General features: G+C 40.8%; 2 protein-coding genes across 10 annotated transcripts in view; one reads left to right on the top strand and one right to left on the bottom strand.

Annotated features, from left to right (window-relative positions):
* Nucleotides 1–697: 697 nt before the first annotated feature.
* On the bottom strand, nt 698–8343 carry LOC124131995 (endoplasmic reticulum resident protein 29-like). Its single transcript, XM_046495551.2, has 4 exons — nt 8185–8343; nt 4406–4544; nt 3911–4075; nt 698–3166 (listed from the first exon to the last, which is right to left on the bottom strand). The coding sequence occupies exons 1-4, from the start codon at nt 8299–8301 to the stop codon at nt 2835–2837; spliced, it is 753 nt and encodes a 250-aa protein (XP_046351507.2). The 5' UTR covers nt 8302–8343; the 3' UTR covers nt 698–2834.
* Nucleotides 8344–8445: 102 nt separating this feature from the next.
* The window catches only part of LOC124131996 (TBCC domain-containing protein 1-like), a 32282-nt gene continuing 14439 nt past the window's right edge, over nt 8446–26288 (top strand). For 8 of the 9 annotated variants that reach the window (XR_007219767.1, XM_048391624.1, XM_048391623.1 and 5 more), the window contains exons 1-15: nt 8446–8612; nt 9332–9446; nt 11474–11535; nt 12639–12701; nt 13253–13353; nt 14394–14502; nt 15962–16022; nt 16291–16366; nt 20263–20362; nt 21425–21491; nt 21896–22016; nt 23211–23301; nt 23462–23510; nt 24687–24766; nt 25765–25887. Coding sequence is in view for 8 of the 9 variants with exons in the window: in XM_048391624.1 (XP_048247581.1) it covers nt 9351–9446; nt 11474–11535; nt 12639–12701; nt 13253–13353; nt 14394–14502; nt 15962–16022; nt 16291–16366; nt 20263–20362; nt 21425–21491; nt 21896–22016; nt 23211–23301; nt 23462–23510; nt 24687–24766; nt 25765–25887 (1199 nt within the window). In the remaining variant the exon portion in view is untranslated. Of the gene's footprint in view, nt 8613–9331; nt 9447–11473; nt 11536–12638; nt 12702–13252; nt 13354–14393; nt 14503–15961; nt 16023–16290; nt 16367–17322; nt 19504–20262; nt 20363–21424; nt 21492–21895; nt 22017–23210; nt 23302–23461; nt 23511–24686; nt 24767–25764; nt 25888–26288 lie in introns of those variants that run through there. The other variant, XM_048391618.1, reaches the window with a different exon arrangement.

Raw genomic sequence — 26288 nt, 5'->3', positions numbered from 1 at the left:
CAAAACACCTGTGGGATGGTGAGTGAGTGAGTTGGGTTTATGCTGCTTTAAACTGTGTTCCAGTTGTATCAGTGTCAGCTTGATGTGGGAGGAATGCCCGAAGTGATGGAGGTCTCACATCTTCACCAGTTAGTTGTCGAGTAACCTAGAAACATGATCAGGGTGAACTAGGATTTTCGAACCCACAATCATTGGTATCTGGTGTGCATAAGGGAAGCAACTCTGCACAGTGAATTGCTGTCAGGTGGTGAGTGGGTCCTGGGTATTTAATAGGGATGTCACAATTGAAAAATACACCGATGATATTCTCATGCGATGTGCTAACTTATTTGTATCAATTCATATCTTCCTCCTGTACACTGAAATCAAATTATGAATGCATATCTGAGGTATTTCGTAAAAGGGAAATTGGTATTGTATGTAATTGGAAAATATTAGTTACCATTTTTTTATATATCTGAAATACATTATTGATTGTTATTTCAAATATGAGTCCAGATATTCAGAACGTTTAAGCCTTCTTAAGTGTTTATGCCCTATGGAATATATAAAATTAGGAAAAATTGCCACAAATGTTGTATCGTGACATCCCCAATGATGAGAGAGAAGTGACACTGAAAGTCTAAAAGTCAAAACCCATGCCTTTGAATTTCACTGATCAATGACCACACAAGCTTTTTAAAGACGAAAACCAATATTTGTTTAGGAATTCTTTTATTACTTGACATATCCCACACACAACATTCATTGGTCGATCTTACAACAATCATTCATGCCCTCAAACTAAAACAATCTCTAAAGTTCAGTCAATAATATTAGTTTAACAGATTCCCTGCTGGGCAGTAAAAAGTCGTAACAAAAGTATCCTATGTAGGAAGCGATTTGATTCAGCTTGACAATGGTGGTGAGACAATATTGATTGTGATCAAGATACCAGATACCCACTGATAATCAGGTACTTAATTCTCACCGGCCATATTTACCAAAAGCATTGCTTGCTGATAATAATTTAAAACATTTGCATTGAACAATTGTCAGACACCATTGTTGTGCTCACAGTTCCATCTCAAAAGAAATCTATAAAATAAATCATAAACTTACAAAATATAAGTGGATTTACAATACCCATGTATTACAAATATGAAACCCTCAGGTGCCTCAATCAGAATGAACCCAAATCAATTAACCTTACAATAAAGACCAATCACAGCACATTGTCTATGAAGAGAGCTGACTCAACTTCTTCAGTCTTTGCCCGCAAAGTTTTGGTAGCAATACAGGTACGCGATCAACAGCTGGGTCCTACACTGTCTCGTTCTAGATGAGTCTAATACAAGAGTATGCAATGTAAATCCTTAATTTTATACTACTGGTACATTACCACAACAATAACTTATTATGATGACAATAACAATAGTAAAATGTAACCACAAGAAGATAAAATAAATGCACAATACTGACCAAATATTGTAAGCAAATGGAAATTACCACTCCTGCATTTCCAGTGTGAAAAAACAATTTTGTAAAATATTACTATTCTACACAAATGATGAAGAGGCAGTATCAAACATGGATACCTATTTGTCATGACCAAAACTGTGACCATCGCCACTTATTCTGCTGCACATGAAGAAGTTCAAACAACAGAGGGGCCTATCAAAGATTCATGTTGATAAATTCAGCAACAAGTGTAATCCGATGCAAATAAATGACCTCATGACAACTAGTTCCAAAACATCCTTACTCACAGTGATAGACAAAACAATGGGAAAATATATGGCGACTTCCTTCATGGTCTTTGGTAAGCTCAGCTAGCAACACACGTACATCGATATGCTTATATGCATATAACAGGGCTCGATTTAACTATATAAAACGTCAGTGCAACCTATTATCGAAAAACGCAACCTAATGTTCATGTCTACATGTACCAAATGCATGTAAAAAAGAAATTGTGTCCAACTAATCCTTGTCCACACATCAATCTTTGAACACTCAATATCTCCTTAGCTTTATTTACCTTATTACGTCACTAATCCGTGTTGTTTGTAATTCATGACACGGTCATTGAGAGATCCGAGATTGTACATATTCAGACTAGTTTATGCACCTATGTTTCAAATTTGATCAATTTATGGATCAGGGTGCAACCTGGTAATGTCTGGTGTAACTTATTTTTCATGTCAACACGCAAGTTAAATCACATTCCTGAAATCGAACCCTGTTGTAACGATCCGTGTCACACAGTACCCTGTCGTAGCTGGATATTTCAAACCAGTATTACACAAAACAGTGTAAGTCTAGGGACATATTTATGTTTCACTTCTAAATAGAAATTACAAACATGAGATCCCAAGGATTCCATAAATTGTAAAAAACATGAATTTCACAACATATGGGAAAACACATGTTGCTATCAAAATAACAATCGGAAGCAGAATCACCAAAGCATTAGCCATCCTGACTGGTAAGATTCTCTCAAATTAAGTGTCGCTAATTAGTCATTACCACAAACAGATGGGCATTTGACAACCAACACCAGCTCTACCTCCCTGTACCAGCATTAGGCAACCATGGGCCAAAGATCACTCACAGAATCAAAGTCAGCGTGTTTTCTTTTCAGCACCTGTAGTGCAAGCAGTGAAGTGGAACGTTCTGTTGTATTCAAGTGATAACCTTTCAGCAGTTGTAAGACTGGTGCACAAATCTCAAGTTAGAAAAAGATTGAAATCAAGGAAAGGATATGTTTGTTAAAACGCTTAAGAGTAAATGACAAAATAAAACATTTGCATTAGATTGAAAGCTGGATGCATAATTCAACCCAAATCACCAACTTAAAGCTCATCCCTTATTCTCAGCTGGAAAGATGTCAGAATATTTAGGCGGTTTCCCAACTGTTCTTTCTTTTTGTCACTGACTTTTCCGTCCTTTAATTTTTCAACCCGTTCTATTTCTGAGTCAATAAACCCTTCCCCTTTTTCTAAAACCTTTTTCATTGTTTTGACATAAATTTCAGCTGAGGTTTTCTCGCTTTCATTTGAGATTGCCTTGGCGGAGGCCTCGGACTTCTCGATCACCTTCTTCTTGGCGTCACCACTAGCGGCGTGGAACTCCTTCACCAGCTGATCAAACTCCTCCAGGCAGGAGGGGAGACCCAGCCACAAACCTGAAATTCAACATTCAACATATTAGGCTCATTGTTTACTATTTTACGATGCCTCCCAAACCTTTTTGTCGCGAGAGAAAAAGAAGTGTGTGTCAGTTATGTCAAATACACAGATTTCTTGCATCGGGATAAACCTGTACTTATATAAAGACATCAGCATGGATTTTTCTGGTGCATGTGGAACGCCTACTGTCCTAAAACGATGTGTTCACACTGATTTTTCTGCTGCATGTGGAACACCTACTGTCCAAAAACGATGTATTCATACTGACTTCTCTGCAGGATAAGCACAGTCTCGCTTTACTACAATGCTTTGAAAATCCTCAAAAAATTATCCGTCTCCAATTCTGGGGCCATTTTAAGGACTTTTCAAGTCTCCTGCACACAGATTTAAGGCCCTAATAATGAAAAACATATTTCTAATTGTTGCCATGTTCAACATTCTCGTCATTCTGGCAAAGTCTGAAACAGCCGAGGTGATTTGAATGGCTATGTGGAAAAAGCCATTTGATGTGAATGGCATGCTTGAGTTTAGGCTCCTGTCCTAGCTGTCCATCTCGTAGCTGATGAATTGCCTTGTGTCTAAATTCCGGGCCTTTTCAAGGTATTGTGTAAAAATCCCTGGCCTTTTCAGGTTAATTTTGCATTGAGACTTTTTCAGACAAACATCTAAATTCCAGGCCTTTTCAAGGTGTGTGCGAACCAGGTATATTGTGTTGAAGGTAAAACCTGTTTAATACCTACCAGACTCCTTCATGATGAATTTTTTTACATCATCTGCTTTCTTATCTTTTCCCAGGAATGTGAGTGGCTTGTCTTTCCCTTTCACAAACATCTTGTAGACAGGATGATCCTCCTTCTTTATGCCAAATCTCTCGCCCAAGTCAGCGTTATCTTTGTCACCATAATCTGATAAACATGAGTCGAAAATGCTTCATTCGAATAATATACTTACATGAATATCGCCGATATTTTGTTCAACAACAAAGATTTATAAGGGACTATTTGCCGATCCACAGGGACTGACAGTCACATGAATTACCAGTCCAAGCCCTATTTCACCGGTAGAAATCTGGTAATTACTGGTAAATGGGAGCACTGATCTATGTTAATGTATAGGAGTTACGATCACCTTAGCACAAAGATCGCTTTGTACAATGACACCCTCGACTATAGATAGGTGGGTACTGACCAGGGACCAAGCAGTCATTCCTACACTGTGTGAAATCAATGACGTACCTGCAATTTGAACCTCTGCAATAAGGAGGTCCGGCTGGGAAAAACTTGCTTCGGCAACCTTCTTGAATTCATCTTGCTTTTCACCATAAGGATAGGTTTCATCAAACTTGACCAGAACAACTTGATGTTTGCTGATGATCTAAGAAAGGAAATGTCACTTTAAAAACTATATTGCTGTAAACAACAGAAATATGTAAAATAAAAAGCCCAGAATGATATTGGTGAGTTGTAATAATGAAACTCATGACGTTCTTTAACCCATCTGAAGTCAGTCCATGAGGCTAACCTGATTGGTGACACTTACTGGGTATGAAATTACCTCAGTCTAGAACTGAGACGGGTAACTCGGGTACTCAGTTCGGGTGGGTACTGAGTAGTACCTGCGTATCGACAGGACTACCCGGACCTATGGTCCATAATAAATCTAAAAAATTCACTATAACACCATGGTTACACTACCAGTCACTAATGTACACATTTATCTCTGACTATGCACGCAGTCCTTCGGAATTTTATATGTCGGAATACAGATAAAGCTTCAGTGTATGTTTGACCAGACCATTTTATACATGTACAAGTATCTGGATATATTTTGCTGGGGCTCATGGTGAAAAATCACAGGGAAGGGCTAGATGTTTCTAGTCCAGTAATGTCACTTTGGCACATTCATAAAAGAATGGGCCATTCACAAAAGAATTCAGCACCACAAAGTTTACAAACATGTCAGAATACCCTATGACGTAATTTGTGAATTTTGGTTCCAGAACACACCGGCAAAACAATGCCCTGTGACGTTGGTCAACAGAGTTGCTGGGGTCATTGAGTGTGCATAAATACCTCTCAATGATCCATCATCTGTACGCGCACTGTCAGTGTGTAAGCCCAGCGATGTTGAGTTTTCAATATATATTTGTTGACGAAATATAGCTTGTGGCTGGCAATTAATAGCAAGCGCTAGTTAATGAAAGCACTTTTATTTTCAATTAATACTCAATTCCAAAAGTAACGCAAACCCATGTATGGAAGTCGGCATCTGAGATGTAGTGCTGATGTATCGTGTGCCGATACAGGTAGTAAAGTACTCATGGAAATGAATAAAACCTGTTTTGCTGGATTTAATAATCGACACAAAGCATTACGTAGATGTAAATACGAAATAACAAAACAACTGGAAAAGTACTAGTTTGGATTTGCTAGTTTTATCTCAGTGTTCATTACAAAATGTACTTTACAGAAGGTAATTTGTAGGCACTTTCAACATTCAAAAATTAAACTAAGTCCAAATTGACATGGCAGAAACAGGCTATAGGCATTATGCAAATTAGCCTGGAAAAAGGTTATCAAAACAAGAAATAAAAATAACAGCTATGTTTATGTACATAATAATAATGACATGTAAGTTGTTTGAGAAGGGAATATGTTACTCTTACGTTCTGCTATTTTGACGATTCACTATCCCACAATGCCACTCACAAATCACTAACAAATCACATGCACGTGGGTTTCAAGCACCTGTTTTCACCTGTCGTCAAGGTGTCATAGGTCATGGACATTCACCTTGTTCTACTGACACCTGGTTGTGCTCAGTTTCACAATAGTCTGTTTTGTTCATATTTTTACACACTTTTATGTGTAAAAGACATAAAAACCTTTGATACGCTGTATTTGTGCCAAGGCCCAATTAGTACTAATTGAGTTGTTTGAATATTTATATATTTTGTATATTAACTGCATTTATTTAAAATCTGAGATAAAGAAAAAGAAGGTTTTTTTCATTTCCGTGAGTACTTTGTCTATAGTGCTGATGTATCGTGTGCCGATACAGGAAGCAGTGCTGATAGGTGGCATTTACACAAGTGAGAGTCATACCAACTTTGATCATGCCCAATACTTGAAGACAATTGTTTATGCCCAATCCGGGCATGGTGCATTCTGTGTCAATCAAAGAACTGACGGACATTTGTTGCCACATAACGCTTCTATGTGTACCTTTAACATTAAAAGCATGCATGATGTTCTCAGTATGGGCTCAGAAAGAAATGCACTGGCTAGTCTGTCTCTTGGATATGACGAGTCTATATCTTCAGAACTGAATGCAAAAAAGGATGAGCTGAACATTTCAAGACACGTTATTCTATCAATGTGTCTTTTGTTGTGCAATCAAAAATTTATTGGATATTGAGATCGGAAGTTGCAACATGAGACATCCGTTTCTTCTGGAACTTAGTACATTGTATATATTGGCTTCAGCTTCATTCATGGCACTAAACATGAGAACTAACCGTTAACACATGTTATTTTACTGATTCTGTAACTTTTATTATTATATACAGGAATGCAATTTATTAGGTATATAATTATTGATGCTGTACATCACGGTTGGAACACTATCAACCATGGGACATCTGTTGCAATAGTTTAAAAAGTTTATAGTATAATTTATAGGCTCTGGTTTTGTTATGAAAACAATGGTTAAGATCTGTGCTGGAGGTATAAACATTTGCTAAAAGTGTTGTACATAAATTATTTGTTTTAATTCTGAAACTAGTTTATAGGCTGTTTTGTCATGAAAACGATGGGTAAGAATTGTTCCAGGGGGTCTAAGGTGGTTGTACCCCCTTCTCATGTATTGTAAAGGATGTGAGCTCAAACACTGACATGGACAAATAAATGAACTTTTTATGTAGACTAAAGTCATGAAACACCATGACAACCTGTAACCTTCATAAGTGTCAGTCACCTATTCGACCCTTTCCGTTCATTTCTGTAATGTCTTAGGCATGACTAAATCAATTCAGATAGTCAGTTAGCATGGTTAGCTGCTGGGCTAACATTGCAACAACCCGAGGGTCGCGAGTTCAACAGATGTTCACAAAAGCAGGTCATTTGTCTAATTAGTGAAAGGTGATCTACGGCCGAGATCATCCTCACAACATGTTGTGGTGTTGTATTCTAAAGGTGCTCCAAATAGTAGTGGGATGATGCATCGGTGGATGACGATTCTTAAACTTCTCAATAAAAGTATAGATCACAATCGCACACTTAATAAAAATATCAATCCTTACCTTAAAAGTATTCTTTAATAAATGTTACACCAAACATTAATCACTAGCGAAAATGAGTTGTGAAAACTTAAATATGTTCATCTATTGTGCCATACTGCCAACTGTAAATCGTTAGTGTGCCAGGTTTTTGGCCATCCTGTGTATGAAGGAGATGGCTTATGCACCACAGATAAGAGCACATGCAAGCATTGTGATAAGGATCGGACCTTGAACACGGTATCATGAGTATCGGATTGTCCCAGGCCTAGCTCCAAAGAATAAAACTTAATATTTAAATTTCTTTTAAATGTAGCAGGAACTTGTAATGTATTTATTTCAACTTTTATTATGTGAAACCAACATCTCCATGAATCTTAATACTGGTAACTGTTCGGAGGCAGTGCACCATTATTTTACCCAGACACTCTCCAGGCCTTTGTTGAATTGTCCATTTAGCCTACCAACATTTGAAGTAACCAGGCCCATGTCGAGTATAAATACCATTTTTCATCTTCGAAAACACCGCTACATGAGGAAGTGGCCACACACATAATGTAGGTGTTACCCGTGCATATATTGCCGAAATAGAAGCAAATACTCTTCATAAAAGAGCTACAGCAGACGGCATTTCGGGTGTGATTATCATGATTACAGAATATTTTTGCGCCCAGCCCATAAACTAACGGAATATTGCAAAAATGCACAAAGCAAAGTTGGACAAAATTAACAACTTACTTTGTCAAACACTCCTGAATTAAGCGGTACCGAACCTTTAACAATGTCGCTTTGCACAAGGTGCAAAACGGTCAAAAATATTAGGAAAACACCGGCACACATGTTCATGTCAGCCATGCTAGTCTTGGCGATGAGGTGGCCCAATCAGAAGTCCGCTTTTATAGATAATGACAATACGCGTGCACTTGCCACGCCAGCTAAGTTCGGAGTTTTCATTGGTCATGGAGTTGATCGCGTATAAACCAATGGTTAGTGTTGTTAGGTACGCACAGGAAGTGAATACGTAAAGGCCGCTAACTCTAAAATTGACATTCCACAAACAAACTGTTTCAAAAGACTTTGTCGATTTATGAAAATCTTTTTGTCTTTAAATTGTTCGCACGTTCTTTATTCGTCAATGGCGAGGTGATCATGATTGTAGATGCCAGGTAAGAGGGATAAGGGCAGTTGCAACAAAACACTGGATCGAACCGATCAGTGCATGTTTGATCTGCGCCAACAAGTTTTATCTGGTCAAGATTTGATAACTTACATTCCACTGCAGCTTGTGATTTCGTTTATTCTTTATTCATTGGTAATGATTGATGGATGAAATGAGAGACACCCATAACTGCTCTTGGTGCGCTGTAGGTATAACCTGTATCATTGTGCGTCAAATCTCAACATTTGTGCGTACTGGATGCACATTTGTGCGCTGCATAAAACACTAATGTAAAACTTAGCGCTATTATATGGCAGTCTTCACACCATACCGGGTTGGGGTCGTACCCTTTTATCATATATCATAACATCAAATTATATTGGCAAGTATTTGCAAATGAATGCAATACATTTTCGCCTAGTTTGCAAGACATTGTCGTCGAAAAATCAGAAGAGCTGACTAAGTGACGTAGCTCTAATTTCCCATGATATGACAATCTTTTTGATGGCTCTATTGCATATCCAAAATGCCTTATATCAGTAATGGGTATATGACAAATGATAATAATCCCCTCATAAAGATTTCCATGCCCCATATATTACTAACTATGGCATAACACACCATTTATCCCACATTGATAGGGATATTGTGATTATATTGTGTTGTTACAAATGATGTGTGATCCTTTTGTCAAATTGTCAATAAAATCTTATGTACATTTCACAGATGACGACAGTTGGAGAAAATGTCTTTGACAAGAAGTATCCGGGTCTGGGTGAAGGCCGAGCCATTCAGCTATGGTGCCCTTCCGGTGGCACCACATCCCAAACTCACTCACAGTGTAAGATCAGAATAGTACAGGACACACTCCAAGCCCAACAGTCCGTCAATTTGAACAGTGTTCAGTTATGCCTCTGCGTGTCATCTTGATTGAGAAGGGGCAGTCTAGTGGTTAAAGCGTTCGCTCGTCATGCCGAAGACCCGGGTTCGATTCCCGACATGGGTACAATGTGTGAAGCCAATTTCTGGTGTCCCCCGCCATGATATTGCTGGAATACTGCTAAAAGCGGCGTAAAACCATACTCATTCACTCACTTGATTGAGAGGAAAACCTGAAGTGATGCAGATCTTATACATCTATTAGTTAAGTGAAAATGGTGCAAACAAACATAATATAGGAACATACTATGAATCAGGGAAAATCAAAATTCCATCATCATAGGTTCCTGGTGCACCCAAGGGAAGCAATCCTGCACAGCAAGTTGCAGCCTTAGATAACTGGGCCATACACCCTTCATGTCACTAGACATCAAGTGAAAGATATTACACTTTTTCACTCAGAAGTATGAATGTTATTTAGACTGCATCACCTCACCCCAATCAACATTGATAACTATAAGTCATCTTCCAAGGCAAGGGAATTAACTGACTATAAAAGTCCAGGAATTCTTGGGCTCAATCGTAGTTCCACCAGTGGTTATTACGGTTTATGTCCCTTCTGTGTCCCTCCTATTGACCAGTCCGATTCCACCTCTCATATCACTTGCATTTGCTTCAAACAAAATGGCGGTCCCCAATCAAGACGATCTGATCGATAATCAAAATCTATTTTGTAATGTTAACGGCTTTACTTCATGAAGTGCATCAAATCATGTGATCACCTTGATTAAAAACATGAAAAGATTTGGAAAATATCTGTTGACGCCAAATTGGCAGGACATGTTTTGCAATTGCAGCTTCCGAACCGAATGTCAGGTTTCAATACACAATTTTGATTGGACTATGCATAGACTCGTTAGTCCAGCCAAAATATGACTCCATAATTCCGGCCTAGTTCAGCAAGGGTGGATACTGGACTTTTATAATCAGTTAACTCCCTTGCCTCAGGAAGATGTATATAAGTAAAATTATAACACCTATATTTATTAATAAGTAACTTGAGATCTTGAGATATCTGTTAGTAATTTTCATGAGATATGTTAAACCCTGAATGTAGCATTCTAAACTCAAAAGATGCTGTTACAATGAGATGAAAAATACCTATCCTTTATTGTGTTTTCTTCCATCCAAAATTTGCTGATTAACTTTTATTTTCAAAGAGAATTAGCCAATTTATTAGTCGCAATTATCATTGATGTATGAAGTGAGCAGTTCTCTTTTAAAGTAACTTAGATTTAGTTAGAAATTTTGAAGTAGGCCAAAATAAAAAGATATTGGTTTGTATAAATTATTGGTTATATATATAGAGAATCTCACCCGAGTATCTTTTGATATCAAATATATCAACACGAGTTGATAAAAGTGGGAAAACTCATGAGGGTGAGATTTTATTTATTATTCAACATCATTCTTCCAACTTTTTCAGTTTGTAGACAGTAATAAGCAGTGTCTTCAGTGTAAAAAGTACTGCTAACAACTTCAGTAGCAGAGCCATTAGTGATGTTATTTGATTGTGACGTCATGGTAACCAATGACGTCACAATGGTCTGCAAAGCATTGTGATGCAATTTCATTGCAGCGATATCTACAGTATAGATATCGCTTGATCTCAACCTAGCGATATCTCCTGTGGGAGCCAGTTTTGGATGATAAATATAGTTGTCAACTGTCATGACATTCTTAATTTACCTGAAACAACAAACAATCAACATGGTGCTATTAATTGATGTTAACCATAGTTAACAAATCTGTTGCTATCTGGTTGCTATGGAGAATATCATAGCTCAGGAACCTTTTGACGACATCGCATAACTTGCAGGTAAATGTTTGACAGATGAACCTTGAATGAATGTTCTTGTCTTAATCCATATAATGATTTAATTATAAACATGATATATCATATGGGTTTTCTTGTCATATTTTTGACAGAACATCAAGAAGATTGTGATCTATGCAAAGAACAAGGGGTCTCCAGGATTTCCAAACATCAGGTACACTCATACAGATTAGAGATTTCTTTGCTGTGTGTTGATCAATTTAAAGGAATATTTAAGTAATTGTAACTTTCATTAAGTCTGCTTACAATCTCATTATAATCAGATCTAAGTTCTCACTGCCGCTAAACAAAGAACTGAGGACATTCCATTACGGGTCATGTCAAAACGACCTTTCGCGAACTTTGACCGAGAACTGAAATGACTAACGAGAAGTCGACATCAGCCAATTAGAAAGCAGCTTCCTCGAGCTTTACATCACTCGTTTCAACCAGGCGACTTCCATTTCAGACTACGCTTGAAAAATATGTTGACACAGTTCTCGATTAAAATTTTGAAAACTGAACAAACCAACATTCCGGAATGTCTAATATATGGTTGAGATTGTATGGCAGTGCTTCCCTAGTTCTGTGCAACGCCACTTCCGTTCAAATGTTTATCCCACAGAAGCGAGAGATAGATGATGATTTTGACGGAATCAGTCGTACGGGCTGTAACTGTCGTTCGGAATACCCCGTGTTAACGTTTTCGAGGTTGCATGATTCGAAAACACATTCCGACTGTCACTTTCGTGATCTGGTAAGCGACATTTTGATTGGTCGGATGAAAGGTTGTTCTGACGTGACCCCTAATGGGATGTCCTCAGATCTTTGTTTGGCGGTAGCGAGAACTAGGATCTGATTTTAATGAGATTGATCCGTGTACAACATTATGATCGATATCACATGACCTATTGTTGACTCTCAATGTGTGCAAAATGAAATGAATCAGATTTGTTGCAAGAGCAGAATTTAAAAGAATTTCTTGTATCTTGTACAAAGAAAAGACATTAAAAAACAATACTAACGAAAAAGGTATTTATTCAATGAGATTAGTATGCAGGTTATAGTTGTATTTTGTATTGTTATAAATCAAAACTATAAAATTAATTTTGTGTTTGGGCAAGTAGTTTAAAACTTGTTTGGAACAGTTCTTTCAAGGGATGTTATTTCCAGTCAGGTTTTCATGAAACAGATGAGAATGCAATATGTAATGCAGGTTAAGTATTAATATACAATAAAGTAGATATTACTAAACTGAATGTTTTCTTCCATTGCCAGCTACTCCGTATGGAAGCACATTGCCTGCAACAAGCTCCATCTCTCAGAAGACCTGGCCTGGATGTGAGTGGAATGTCAGCCTCATAATATCCGATCTTTTACCCCGAAACGTTACTGCTCTGCATGTAGATCTAAGGGCGCCTCCATAGGGGGTCTCGTTGGGTGAACTTTCTAATCAGCCAATCAGTGTTGAGGCTCCCTTATTCTTGGTACCAGTGAGTAAAGCATTCAGACCAGCATATATGATTTCTGTATCTTGAAAACGAACTAAAACTACAAATTCTGAATGTAGATAAATAAGGCAGTGCCAGTGGTTTGCTGTGGATATGTCTTTTCTGAGTGCCAGGGCATCGGCACCCAAAAGAAATGAAGCCCAATCATTTTACAAAGCTGACATCTGATTGGATGAAGAACCCATACAACCTTTATTTCAATTTGTTGCCCAAAGTACACTCAGGGTTAAGAGGTTGAATGGAAGAATGGGAAAATGATCAGGTGTTATTGAGTATTTGATGCCCATTATTATCATGAATATTATCTCTCCCTCTCCATGCATATTTTCAAACACTGTTTATCAGTAAATATGAGCTTCTGCTCCTGCTGTTAATGCACAGGTACTTCTCCCTGTGCCATCTGTTGTGTGATACCAAGTACCCCGTGGAACGTCTGGAGTGGGACGAGACGTACCTCACAGCAGAGTCGCGGTCAACCAGAGGTAGGAACTGATCGTCTCCCCGTGGGGATTCCAGGTTAGAGGTGGTCCCAACCATCCTGGTTCAGTGGGGTAGCCTAATAGTTGACTATCCACCCTGAAGGCCTGGGTTCGATTCCCACATGGGTACAATGTGTGAAGCCGATTTCTGGTGTCCCCTGGGGCACAGGTGGCCCAGTCGTCTAAGGCGCCGCGATTCGCTGTGCAGAGTTGCATCCCTTGGGCACTCCAGAAACCTATGATTGTGGGTTTGAATCCCGGTTCGTCCCGATTATGTTTCTAGGTTTGTCAGCACCATACCCGTGCTGGTGAGTTTCACCGAAGTGGTAAACGTCTAAGACCTGCAACACTTCGGGCTTTCCTCCCACATTAAGCTGATATAACTGGAATACTGTTAAAAACTCACTCACTCACTCTGGTGTCCCCTGCCATGATATTGCTGACATAGTGCTGAAGCGGCATAAAACAATACTCACTCACTCACACCCAAGCAGCCTATGTTGGTTGTCCAAGGTGAAATTATGGATCGGGTGGTCATGTTCAGTGACTTCGTTGATGGAATGAAATTCCGAGATAGTGTTGATTGTTGCTCATTATGTCAATCACTGGATTATCTGGTCCAAACTTGATAAATAAGTGCTGCTGATACAGTCGAGCAATTAGTTGGAGCTTTATTCATTTTTGAAGCAAAAACTAACCATAACTTTGTTCTGTTCACCAGAACAATGCCTTGATGAAATCAACAAAAAATACATATAATTTACATTTTTTGCTAAGATTCTGTTTGCGACTGATTGTAAAATAAATAAATAAATGTTATGAATAGTTGATTGTCGTGTGAGGTGCTGACTGTATCAGTTGGTCAGTTTCAGCAGTTTGGGGGTGGCGGAGGGAGTGGGGGCAAACATGAAGCCACTAGTGTGATTTTTTTTTTCTAAAAATGCGCCGCCGCTGATCTTGCCCCATGTTCCTTCAAGACTTTTATCAGTAGTTTTTTCATTATTTTCATCTTCTTTGGAACTAAACAGGTAATGTGTTTGCAGATGACCTGCAGAGCCGGCTGTGTGTGGACACGTACAAGTTTGTGTTGTTCTTGTACATCCAGCAGCTGTTCCGGGTGTCACTGAGGGCGTCGCTGGTCGCAGGAGACGAGTATCCTTACACAGACCCACCTTCATGCTATCACCCACTGGTTTGCTGGATCCAGGCTGGAACATATTACATGTACTTTGTAATGAACTCTGCTGAATAACACTTGACTATGGAGAAAAAATGTTACTTAATTACTCGTCTGACATTGGTCTGGCAACGTGTAACTGATGTGATTGTCCAGCTGGGAATCTGTTGTTTAGAACTTTTTTTAAGAACATTTCATAAAAGAAATAAACGACTCGTGGTCGTTGTTTATCGTGCAATAAAACACTGATGGGAGAATAAACCATTCTCCCTGCAGTGTTTTATTGACAATAAACAACGACCACGAGTCGTTTATTTCTTTTATGAAATGTCAACATGTACAGCTTCTTAAGGATATTGATAATATGTACAAGCTTTCAAAATATTTACCCGTATTTAAATAATGATGACTCCCAGAATACAGGCTGACTTTTGCAATGTCGGATATGTCCATTTTATGAACAGGGGGAGTAAGTTTGGTATTTCCCAAAGATTTTCACAATTTACACGCCCATTTTCTGTACCTTTTCTCCCCAATACAGATTGTCACATCTCTCCCACTTTGGCATGCGTTAGTTCTGCTGTAGTGTTCATTTGCCTTGGCCAGCTACAACTATGGGGGACAAATTATTGGACACTTCCATCTAAAAAATAATGTCCAATTTACAACGTCATCAAGTTGCGAGCGCATGTTCATGATAGGACCATGTTTTTTCTGCCCCGTGAAGATCCGGGTACACTATAGGTCTTCAGCAACCCATGTTTGCCATAAGAGGCAACTATGCTTGTTGTAAGAGACAACTAACAGGATTGGGTGGTCAGACTCGCTGACTTGGTTGATGCATGTCATCGTATCCAAATTGCGTGGATCGATGCTCATGATGTCAAACACTGGATTGTCTGATCCAGACTCGATTATGTACAGACCACTGTCATATAGCTGGAATATTGCTGAGATAAACAACAAACAAAAAAGAAAATATTTTTTCATAAAGAAAACCATGCTGCGTTCTTCGTTTGTTCTTTCCAATTTATCGCATAGCTATCTTATGTATGAGTATTAAATATGGGAATAGATCTTGCAGTGTATTTAATAGTCCCTGAAATGAATAAGAGCAGACTCTGGATTTATCTAGGATTTCAAATTTTGTGCCTTTAGCAATTTTGTGCAAAATTGGATTTTTGAAAAAGTTTTTACTTCTTATATTCAGGGTTATTTTGACATTGAATGCAATGATATAGTGACTCGTTCTCTTTATTGGGCCTGTATAGAAGCCACCTGTACAAAGATTTAACATTGGTCAAGACTTGGGAAATGTTTAATTCCATTTCGGGAAATTGACTGATATTATCTTCAGACTTGGGACTGAATATTGTCTTTGAACTGGATAAATCACAGCAATATGAGTGTGAAATAATCCTTGACAAATGCAAGATGGCCGTCAATGACTTCCTCTTCTGAGTTTGAAGGCCGATCCACTCCAAGAGGAACAAAGGTAGGATATTTCAAACTCAAGTGTTCAAAACTGACAGTGAAATCAAGGAGTCCTTGTCTGCTATGTTAAATTTTCAATAAATCCCATGAAGTAATTAATATTTTATGATCTCATTTTATATCTTCCTTGTGGTTAGATGTGACGTGCTGATTGTGGGTCGTCCGTCACCAGCTACCTGGTTGGTGCTCATTCTATCGATCACTGGTTTGTCTGCTCGGGAGTAAAACAACATTTACATTTGAGTCAGGGATTTTGTGCTGTTTTCCAGTCTCTAGACGACCACGGCCACATGGTGTTTGTCCTGTCACATCTCCCAGAGATTCTCGAGCTACTCACAGAACATGGTAAGTGGATCGTTTAGAAGACTGAACAAAGTGATGACAAATTTGTACAGTGAAATCCAAACCCCTCCCTACCCAAGACTATATTGAATATAACAGGACTCCAGATAAATGTTTGAGCCCTTGAGTATTTAATCACATGTTATGATTCATTTTGGGTATTGCTAGTTTCTTTGGGTAATTGATTATTTTTAAACTTATCCTATCTCACACAATACATTTCTCTTTCGATTTTGATCCTAAGGGGAAATGTCTCTGAAACAAAGGTTTCCAGGTTCTAAAATTAATTCACCCGTACGTACCTCCCATCACCATGGTCACCTCCCAACATCTAGGTCACGCAGGCCAGATACGTTTCCACTTAGGATCGAAAGAAGAAAGAGAAGTGCACGGTGTGATAGGAAGAATATATAAATAGGCAATTTATTGTAAAGTTTTCAATTATTTTATCCCCTTGGGTCCATCTATTGGGTATTTTTAAACCAATGAGTGAACCTTTTGTAAATATATTTCTGGTTGAAACTGTTTTGGGTGACTTCTAATATATAGCTGTTCATTTGCTGCCATGGACAATCACTTCAACAGCACTGGTCCTGTAGTCCTTACCAAACTCCCCAATAGTTAAGGTATCATATGGACTAATAGAAATGGATACAATGTGTGAAGCCCATTTCTGGTATCCCCTGTCGTGATATGACTGGAATATTGATAAAACCTCACTCACTCACTCACTCACTCACTCGCTGGTGGGCCGTGTATAACATTGTTTCTCCCTACAGAGGGATCAGGCCAGCAGGGTCTGGTTACTTGGCTGTGTATAACATTGTTTCTCCCTACAGAGGGATCAGGCCAGCAGGGTCTGGTTACTTGGCCGTGTATAACATTGTTTCTCCCTACAGAGGGATCAGGCCAGCAGGGTCTGGTTACTTGGCTGTGTATAACATTGTTTCTCCCTACAGAGGGATCAGGCCAGCAGGGTCTGGCTAGTGGGCCGTGTATAACATTGATTCTCCCTACAGAGGGATCAGGCCAGCAGGGTCTGGTTACTTGGCCGTGTATAACATTGTTTCTCCCTACAGAGGGATCAGGCCAGCAGGGTCTGGTTACTTGGCTGTGTATAACATTGTTTCTCCCTACAGAGGGATCAGGCCAGCAGGGTCTGGCTAGTGGGCCGTGTATAACATTGATTCTCCCTACAGAGGGATCAGGCCAGCAGGGTCTGGTTACTTGGCCGTGTATAACATTGTTTCTCCCTACAGAGGGATCAGGCCAGCAGGGTCTGGTTACTTGGCTGTGTATAACATTGTTTCTCCCTACAGAGGGATCAGGCCAGCAGGGTCTGGTTACTTGGCTGTGTATAACATTGTTTCTCCCTACAGAGGGATCAGGCCAGCAGGGTCTGGTTACTTGGCTGTGTATAACATTGTTTCTCCCTACAGAGGGATCAGGCCAGCAGGGTCTGGTTACTTGGCTGTGTATAACATTGTTTCTCCCTACAGAGGGATCAGGCCAGCAGGGTCTGGTTACTTGGCTGTGTATAACATTGTTTCTCCCTACAGAGGGATCAGGCCAGCAGGGTCTGGCTAGTGGGCCGTGTATAACATTGATTCTCCCTACAGAGGGATCAGGCCAGCAGGGTCTGGTTACTTGGCCGTGTATAACATTGTTTCTCCCTACAGAGGGATCAGGCCAGCAGGGTCTGGTTACTTGGCTGTGTATAACATTGTTTCTCCCTACAGAGGGATCAGGCCAGCAGGGTCTGGCTAGTGGGCCGTGTATAACATTGTTTCTCCCTACAGAGGGATCAGGCCAGCAGGGTCTATCTAGTGGGCTGTGTATAACATTGTTTCTCCCTACAGAGGGATCAGGCCAGCAGGGTCTATCTAGGGGGCCGTGTATAACATTGTTTCTCCCTACAGAGGGATCAGGCCAGCAGGGTCTGGTTACTTGGCTGTGTATAACATTGTTTCTCCCTACAGAGGGATCAGGCCAGCAGGGTCTGGCTAGTGGGCCGTGTATAACATTGATTCTCCCTACAGAGGGATCAGGCCAGCAGGGTCTGGTTACTTGGCCGTGTATAACATTGTTTCTCCCTACAGAGGGATCAGGCCAGCAGGGTCTGGTTACTTGGCTGTGTATAACATTGTTTCTCCCTACAGAGGGATCAGGCCAGCAGGGTCTGGCTAGTGGGCCGTGTATAACATTGATTCTCCCTACAGAGGGATCAGGCCAGCAGGGTCTGGTTACTTGGCCGTGTATAACATTGTTTCTCCCTACAGAGGGATCAGGCCAGCAGGGTCTGGTTACTTGGCTGTGTATAACATTGTTTCTCCCTACAGAGGGATCAGGCCAGCAGGGTCTGGTTACTTGGCCGTGTATAACATTGTTTCTCCCTACAGAGGGATCAGGCCAGCAGGGTCTGGTTACTTGGCTGTGTATAACATTGTTTCTCCCTACAGAGGGATCAGGCCAGCAGGGTCTGGTTACTTGGCTGTGTATAACATTGTTTCTCCCTACAGAGGGATCAGGCCAGCAGGGTCTGGCTAGTGGGCCGTGTATAACATTGATTCTCCCTACAGAGGGATCAGGCCAGCAGGGTCTGGTTACTTGGCCGTGTATAACATTGTTTCTCCCTACAGAGGGATCAGGCCAGCAGGGTCTGGTTACTTGGCTGTGTATAACATTGTTTCTCCCTACAGAGGGATCAGGCCAGCAGGGTCTGGCTAGTGGGCCGTGTATAACATTGTTTCTCCCTACAGAGGGATCAGGCCAGCAGGGTCTGGTTACTTGGCTGTGTATAACATTGTTTCTCCCTACAGAGGGATCAGGCCAGCAGGGTCTATCTAGTGGGCTGTGTATAACATTGTTTCTCCCTACAGAGGGATCAGGCCAGCAGGGTCTATCTAGTGGGCTGTGTATAACATTGTTTCTCCCTACAGAGGGATCAGGCCAGCAGGGTCTGGCTAGTGGGCCGTGTATAACATTGATTCTCCCTACAGAGGGATCAGGCCAGCAGGGTCTGGTTACTTGGCTGTGTATAACATTGTTTCTCCCTACAGAGGGATCAGGCCAGCAGGGTCTGGCTAGTGGGCCGTGTATAACATTGATTCTCCCTACAGAGGGATGAGGCCAGCAGGGTCTGGTTACTTGGCCGTGTATAACATTGATTCTCCCTACAGAGGGATCAGGCCAGCAGGGTCTGGTTACTTGGCCGTGTATAACATTGATTCTCCCTACAGAGGGATCAGGCCAGCAGGGTCTGGTTACTTGGCTGTGTATAACATTGTTTCTCTCTACAGAGGGATCAGGCCAGCAGGGTCTGGCTAGTGGGCCGTGTATAACATTGATTCTCCCTACAGAGGGATCAGGCCAGCAGGGTCTGGTTACTTGGCCGTGTATAACATTGTTTCTCCCTACAGAGGGATCAGGCCAGCAGGGTCTGGTTACTTGGCTGTGTATAACATTGTTTCTCTCTACAGAGGGATCAGGCCAGCAGGGTCTGGCTAGTGGGCCGTGTATAACATTGATTCTCCCTACAGAGGGATCAGGCCAGCAGGGTCTGGTTACTCGGCTGTGTATAACATTGTTTCTCCCTACAGAGGGATCAGGCCAGCAGGGTCTGGCTAGTGGGCCGTGTATAACATTGATTCTCCCTACAGAGGGATCAGGCCAGCAGGGTCTGGTTACTTGGCTGTGTATAACATTGTTTCTCTCTACAGAGGGATCAGGCCAGCAGGGTCTGGCTAGTGGGCCGTGTATAACATTGATTCTCCCTACAGAGGGATCAGGCCAGCAGGGTCTGGTTACTTGGCCGTGTATAACATTGTTTCTCCCTACAGAGGGATCAGGCCAGCAGGGTCTGGTTACTTGGCTGTGTATAACATTGTTTCTCTCTACAGAGGGATCAGGCCAGCAGGGTCTGGCTGGTGGGCCGTGTATGACGGAGCGGGCTGTCGATGCTCTAGGCTTCCTGCTAGCAGGCTCCATGGACAAGTTCAAGTGAGTGACTCCATCACATCTGTACAGACACTTATACATTTCTTATGATATACCCATGTAGGGATTCCGGGTTACAGGAGGTAGTATACGTAGACGATGGGGTTCTGCCGCAACCCACCCTGGACCAGTTCCAGCTCCTGAAATTGCTTCCATAGAGGTCAGCAGAATGTAGCAACTGCTTAGAATTTTGCTACATTTTGCCACATTTTGCTACATTTTGCTGACCTCAATGGAAGCAATTTCAGGAGCTGGAACTGGTTCAGGGTGGGTTGTGGTCATCTTCCCGAGACAAGTGAGTTAACTGACTATAAAAGTCCAGTTTCCACCCTTGCCGAACTAGGCTGGTATTATGGAGTTACATTTTGGCTGGACTAATGAGTCTATGCATAGTCCAATCAAAATCGTGCACCGAAATCGAAATTCGGTTCGTAAACTGTCATGCAGATTTCAGTCGATTGCAGGATTTGCAAAGCATGTGCACCGCTAACTCGTTGTCAGCAGATAATTTCCAAATCTTTTCATGTTTTTAATCAAGGTGCTCACGTGATTTGATGCATTTCGCGATGTAAGACCCGTTTTATCACAATATAGATCTTGATTATCGATCAGATCGTCCTGACTCAGCGCCACCATTTTGTTTGAAACAAACGCAAGTGATGCGAGAGGTGGAATCTGATTGGTCCATAGGAGAGGCTTAGAAGGGACATAATTGGTAATAGCCACTGATGGTGCAACAATCGAGCCCAGTAATTCCTGCCTAGTTCGGCAAGGGTGGAAACTGGACTTTTTAAGTCAGTTAACTCTCTTGCCTCAGGAAGGTGGGTTGTGGTAAGAGTCCCCATCGTCTATACTACTCAGTAGGTCCCCAGCAACCTGTGCCGATTGTAATAGATGACCAAGTGGATCAGGTTATCAGGCTCTGTGACTTGATTGGTGCATGTCAGCGTATCCAACTGACGTTGGTCATTACTCACACTATCAATAACGGGATTGTTTCATCCCTATGTATCAAATTAATATGATTATGATTGTTTGGTAGAACATATGTGTTTGTGGTTCCAGAACTCTCTCTCCACTGAAGGACATAGCATCGCTACAGACAGTCCAGTCAAGCAGTGGATACTCTAAGGCAATTCTACACTTAAACATTTGATGGTTTGATTTGTGTAATACACTTTCTAAAAGTGTCTTACAATCAGCAATATCACCCGGCTTGAGTCGATAGAAGTTTGAATGTCAAAGGCTCATCAAGATGTTTTAAGCTTTTTTAACGAGTGTTAATATATTTGATATCAAAAGACACTCAGATATAATTTTTAACTCTTTCAGTTATAACTAGTGTCTAGAGTGTCAAAAGTACAGCTAATCAGCTTCAGTAGCTGGGAGATTGTTGATGGCATGGTAACTGATGACGTCACAATGGTCTGCAAAACATTATGCTGCAATTTTCATTGCAGCAATATCTCCTAGGAGATCCCATCCAGGCAATATGTCCTGTGGGAGCCAGTTTTGGATGATAAATAACTGTTTCAGATGACCCGAGCCTTCACGGTGCGTCTCTTCCAGACCTGGATCAAGGACTGTCTTGTCCAGAACCCATTCGGAATCTCAGCCTGTATCGCCACAGGGATGAGGCTGTCCTGGCCATTTGCAGGTAAATACAACATACAACATAGCTAGGTGTAAAGACAAGTTCTCCATGGCTGTCCCGGCCATTTGCAGGTAAATACAACATACAACATAGCTAGGTGTAGAGACAAGTTTTCCATGGCTGTCCTGGCCATTTGCAGGTAAATACAACATACAACATAGCTTGGTATAGAGACAAGTTCTCCATGGCTGTCCCGGCCATTTGCAGGTAAATACAACATACAACATAGCTAGGTGTAGAGACAAGTTTTCCATAGCTGTCCTGGCCATTTGCAGGTAAATACAACATACAACATAGCTAGGTGTAGAGACAAGTTTTCCATGGCTGTCCTGGCCATTTGCAGGTAAATACAACATACAACATAGCTTGGTATAGAGACAAGTTCTCCATGGCTGTCCCGGCCATTTGCAGGTAAATACAACATACAACATAGCTAGGTGTAGAGACAAGTTTTCCATGGCTGTCCTGGCCATTTGCAGGTAAATACAACATACAACATAGCTTGGTATAGAGACAAGTTCTCCATGGCTGTCCCGGCCATTTGCAGGTAAATACAACATACAACATAGCTAGGTGTAGAGACAAGTTTTCCATAGCTGTCCTGGCCATTTGCAGGTAAATACAACATACAACATAGCTAGGTGTAGAGACAAGTTTTCCATAGCTGTCCCGGCCATTTGCAGGTAAATACAACATACAACATAGCTAGGTGTAGAGACAAGTTTTCCATGGCTGTCCTGGCCATTTGCAGGTAAATACAACATACAACATAGCTTGGTATAGAGACAAGTTCTCCATGGCTGTCCCGGCCATTTGCAGGTAAATACAACATACAACATAGCTAGGTGTAGAGACAAGTTTTCCATAGCTGTCCTGGCCATTTGCAGGTAAATACAACATACAACATAGCTTGGTATAGAGACAAGTTTTCCATGGCTGTCCCGGCCATTTGCAGGTAAATACAACATACAACATAGCTAGGTGTAGAGGCAAGTTCTCCATGGCTGTCCTTGGGTATAGCAACTTATGCTTGTAGTTGACAAATGGTTGTCCTAATTCAGGGTGGTAGTGAAGTGTACCATTGGTTGTCATGTGACAACCTCCAGACCAATCAAGAGCAATGAAAATTATTTATCTGTTGAACGAATATATGACCACTGGTCTAACGTCAGCGTAACACAGTCTGTTTGTTCCCAGGCGAGGAGGGCAAGGGAGACGTCCCTGCACGGAGCAAACGCGGCAAGATTGCAACCAACGCCAACATTATTCCTAAAGAACATATGAAAGGGTAGGTAGACTTTCAGGAAGTAGGTTGTGGCAATATTACTGTTTGATCAGAAGTTAAAGAAAAGGATTATGTATGATAATACTTAGGGAAAATGTTATTTAAATTTATTATCTATTCTGTGTACATTTGGTCATCTATTAATTTTGACTAATTGTTTCAGCAACAAGATGATCATAATGAGTCAAGTCAGTAAGGAGACCATAGCAAGGGTAAGTTGTCAACAAAGTGCTTTGAACGTCATCGGGTTATAATTGCAAGGGTCACGCCAATCTCATTAAGATCAAGGGTCCGTTGAACAAAACGATCTTAACGCTACAACTGTCGAAAGCCATGGTTAAAGTATGGGAGTTACGATCACAATAGCGCTAAGATAGCTTTGTGAAACAGGGCCCTGATCTTGAATACCGACTCGATACCTCTGTCACCATCAAGATCCGACAAACCCTTGGTAAATGTCCAAGATCTGCATCACTTTTAGTTTTCCTCATCATTAGAAGTAACCATGGAGCAGTTATTCCAAACGCTGCTTATCCCATAGTGAGGCGGACTTTCATATCACAGGGTTTATTTCGCCTTAGTCCCAACTGGTAGTTATTAAAACTGGGAATGCCATTGTGAAGTTTGTTTGTTTGTTTGTTTAAGGCTGCACTCAGCAATATTCCAGATATATGACGGCGGTCTGTAAATAATCGAGTCTGGACCAGACAATCCAGTGATTGATATCATGAGCATCGATCCACGTAATTGGGAGAGATGACATGCATCAACCAAGTCAGCGCGCCTGACCACCCGATCCCGTTAGTGGCCTCTTACGACAAACATTGTCGCCTTTTATGGCAAGCATGGGTTGCTGAAGACCTATTCTACCCCAGATCTTCATGGGTCTGAAGTTATCCAGATCACATTTTGGCTCGTGATGATCCGCGTTAGAATAGGTCTTCAGGAACCCATGCTTGCCAGCACTATTGAATTCGGACCAGTGCATGCAATTCCACATGCACAAGTGAAATAATTTTGAACATGAAGATCTGGCGCGGAATAGGTCTTCAGCAACCCATGCTTGCCGTGAAAGGCAACCATACTTGTCCTAAAAAAGGCGACAAAGGGATTAGGTGGTCAGGTTGGCTGACTTGGCTAATGCATGTCATAGTATCCCAATTGCCTAGATCGATGCTCATAAAGTCAATCATTGGATTGTCTGTTCCAAACTGGATTATTTACTGGTTTAAGCATGTTTAACAACAATCAACATCAGCAACAGATTGCATGTAAGTGGATCTTCCAGACAAAAGCTGTGTTTGAGCTGATATGACATTGACATGACTAATGTGCTGTTGAACCCAGTTCACTATTCAAGTGTCTAAAGCTGTGTGTATTTCTGACAGAGCTCCAAAACCCTGGAGTTGAGCAGCATGAAGATCCATCGCAGTCACCACTCCTATCTTTATCTGCTGTCACCCTTAAGGTAAGTAACCATGATAACACAAGTATCATGGTTCCCCCAAGTCTTGGAATCCTGGAAAAGTCGTGCAATTTTAGTTTGAGCTTCCCAGGTAAGGAATGGTTTTAGAAAATAGACAAATATGTCTGCCAGTGTGGCCATGTTTAAAGTCCGAATTCTGTGGGCAAATTTAACCAACCAATGGTATACCACCAACAATTTTATTACAAAAATCACTAGGTTTACAAATCAGTACATATTATTTCACAGCAGTTGGAATGGCAGTACACAATGGAGTGTAATACAATATTCAATGTTAGGGCAGTGGAAATGATAATGACAGGATTAATAATCACCTCGCTGCAACAGTGATCAAGCCTCCGAGATAGGCCTAGGCTGGGAATCAGGAGTGATAAGTGATCTTCACATGAAAGTTGGTCTCAATGTAAGGTCAGATGAAATGTGAGATGACACAGGCATGCACCCGCTCCACTTATATAGTCTAACTAGCTTCCAGCACTTTCCACACAGTGCTTGACCAGTCCAGTGTCACAAGAACATCACAGAATATTCTACATGTTTCTATAACGCTTGACATCCATCCATGCTATTCCATGGCCAGAGGTTAGCAGGTAAATCGTGCATCTCAATATGATTACTTCCTCACCAGTGCTTACATTAAATAGTACTACATTCCTGACAACTAATCATTGTCCAAATACAATGCAATGAACTTCAACTGAATCTTAACAGAAACAATGTAATACAGTTACAATCATTGTTTTATAATGAATTATATTTCCATATAATGCTCTGTATGAATGATCCCAGCTGTAGCGTCTCTGAAATTGCTTGCAGAATTCCAATATGACTTAAGACATTATTTATTCACAATTCAGGTGAGCTACAGAGCTTTGTGGCTTATTTTGAGATATTACTCACCAGGGGTTTGGATGAAGCATGTATTAAATGGAACATGTACTCCTCGGTTTCAAGGATTTAATCAGCATTTTCTGTTACAGATCAGTGACGATAGAGAAGTGTCGGAATACTACCGTTGTGTTGGGGCCGGTAGAGTCGTGTGTTCACCTGAGTAACTGTGAGAACGTCACAGTCATTGCCGTGTGTCGCTCTATCATGGTCAGGTGAGAATGTGACAGTCATTGCCGTGTGTCGCTCTGTCATGGTCAGGTTAGATGTTTGAAAACGTAACAAATTAAAGATTTTTAAGACAGTTAAAGCAAGTAGGCTGTGGATGCAAGACGACAAAACTAACACTCGCATCAACAGGGTTTATTTCGTGACGTTTAACGTAGTACAGTTTATAGTTAGAGCCATGGCTTTAGGAACAATTGGTGACAGTTGATGACAACGTCGACAAGTTGATGAGGTTCAGAAAACTACAATAAACAATAGCTTCCTGTAATTCAGAAACATTTACCAATTTTCCTAGAATTTAACACATTCAAAATTACATCCAAATGAAGCAATAAATACATTGACTACATTGAAATTAAGCAAAATTACCAAGCACACATTTGCAAAT

The sequence above is a fragment of the Haliotis rufescens genome, unplaced genomic scaffold, assembly GCF_023055435.1.
Source record: "Haliotis rufescens isolate VD_foot unplaced genomic scaffold, xgHalRufe1.0.p SCAF_93, whole genome shotgun sequence".
In the NCBI taxonomy this organism is placed as follows: domain Eukaryota; kingdom Metazoa; phylum Mollusca; class Gastropoda; order Lepetellida; family Haliotidae; genus Haliotis; species Haliotis rufescens.
The sequence above is the reverse complement of the archived record's forward strand: the minus strand, read 5'-3'. Positions and strand labels throughout refer to the sequence as shown.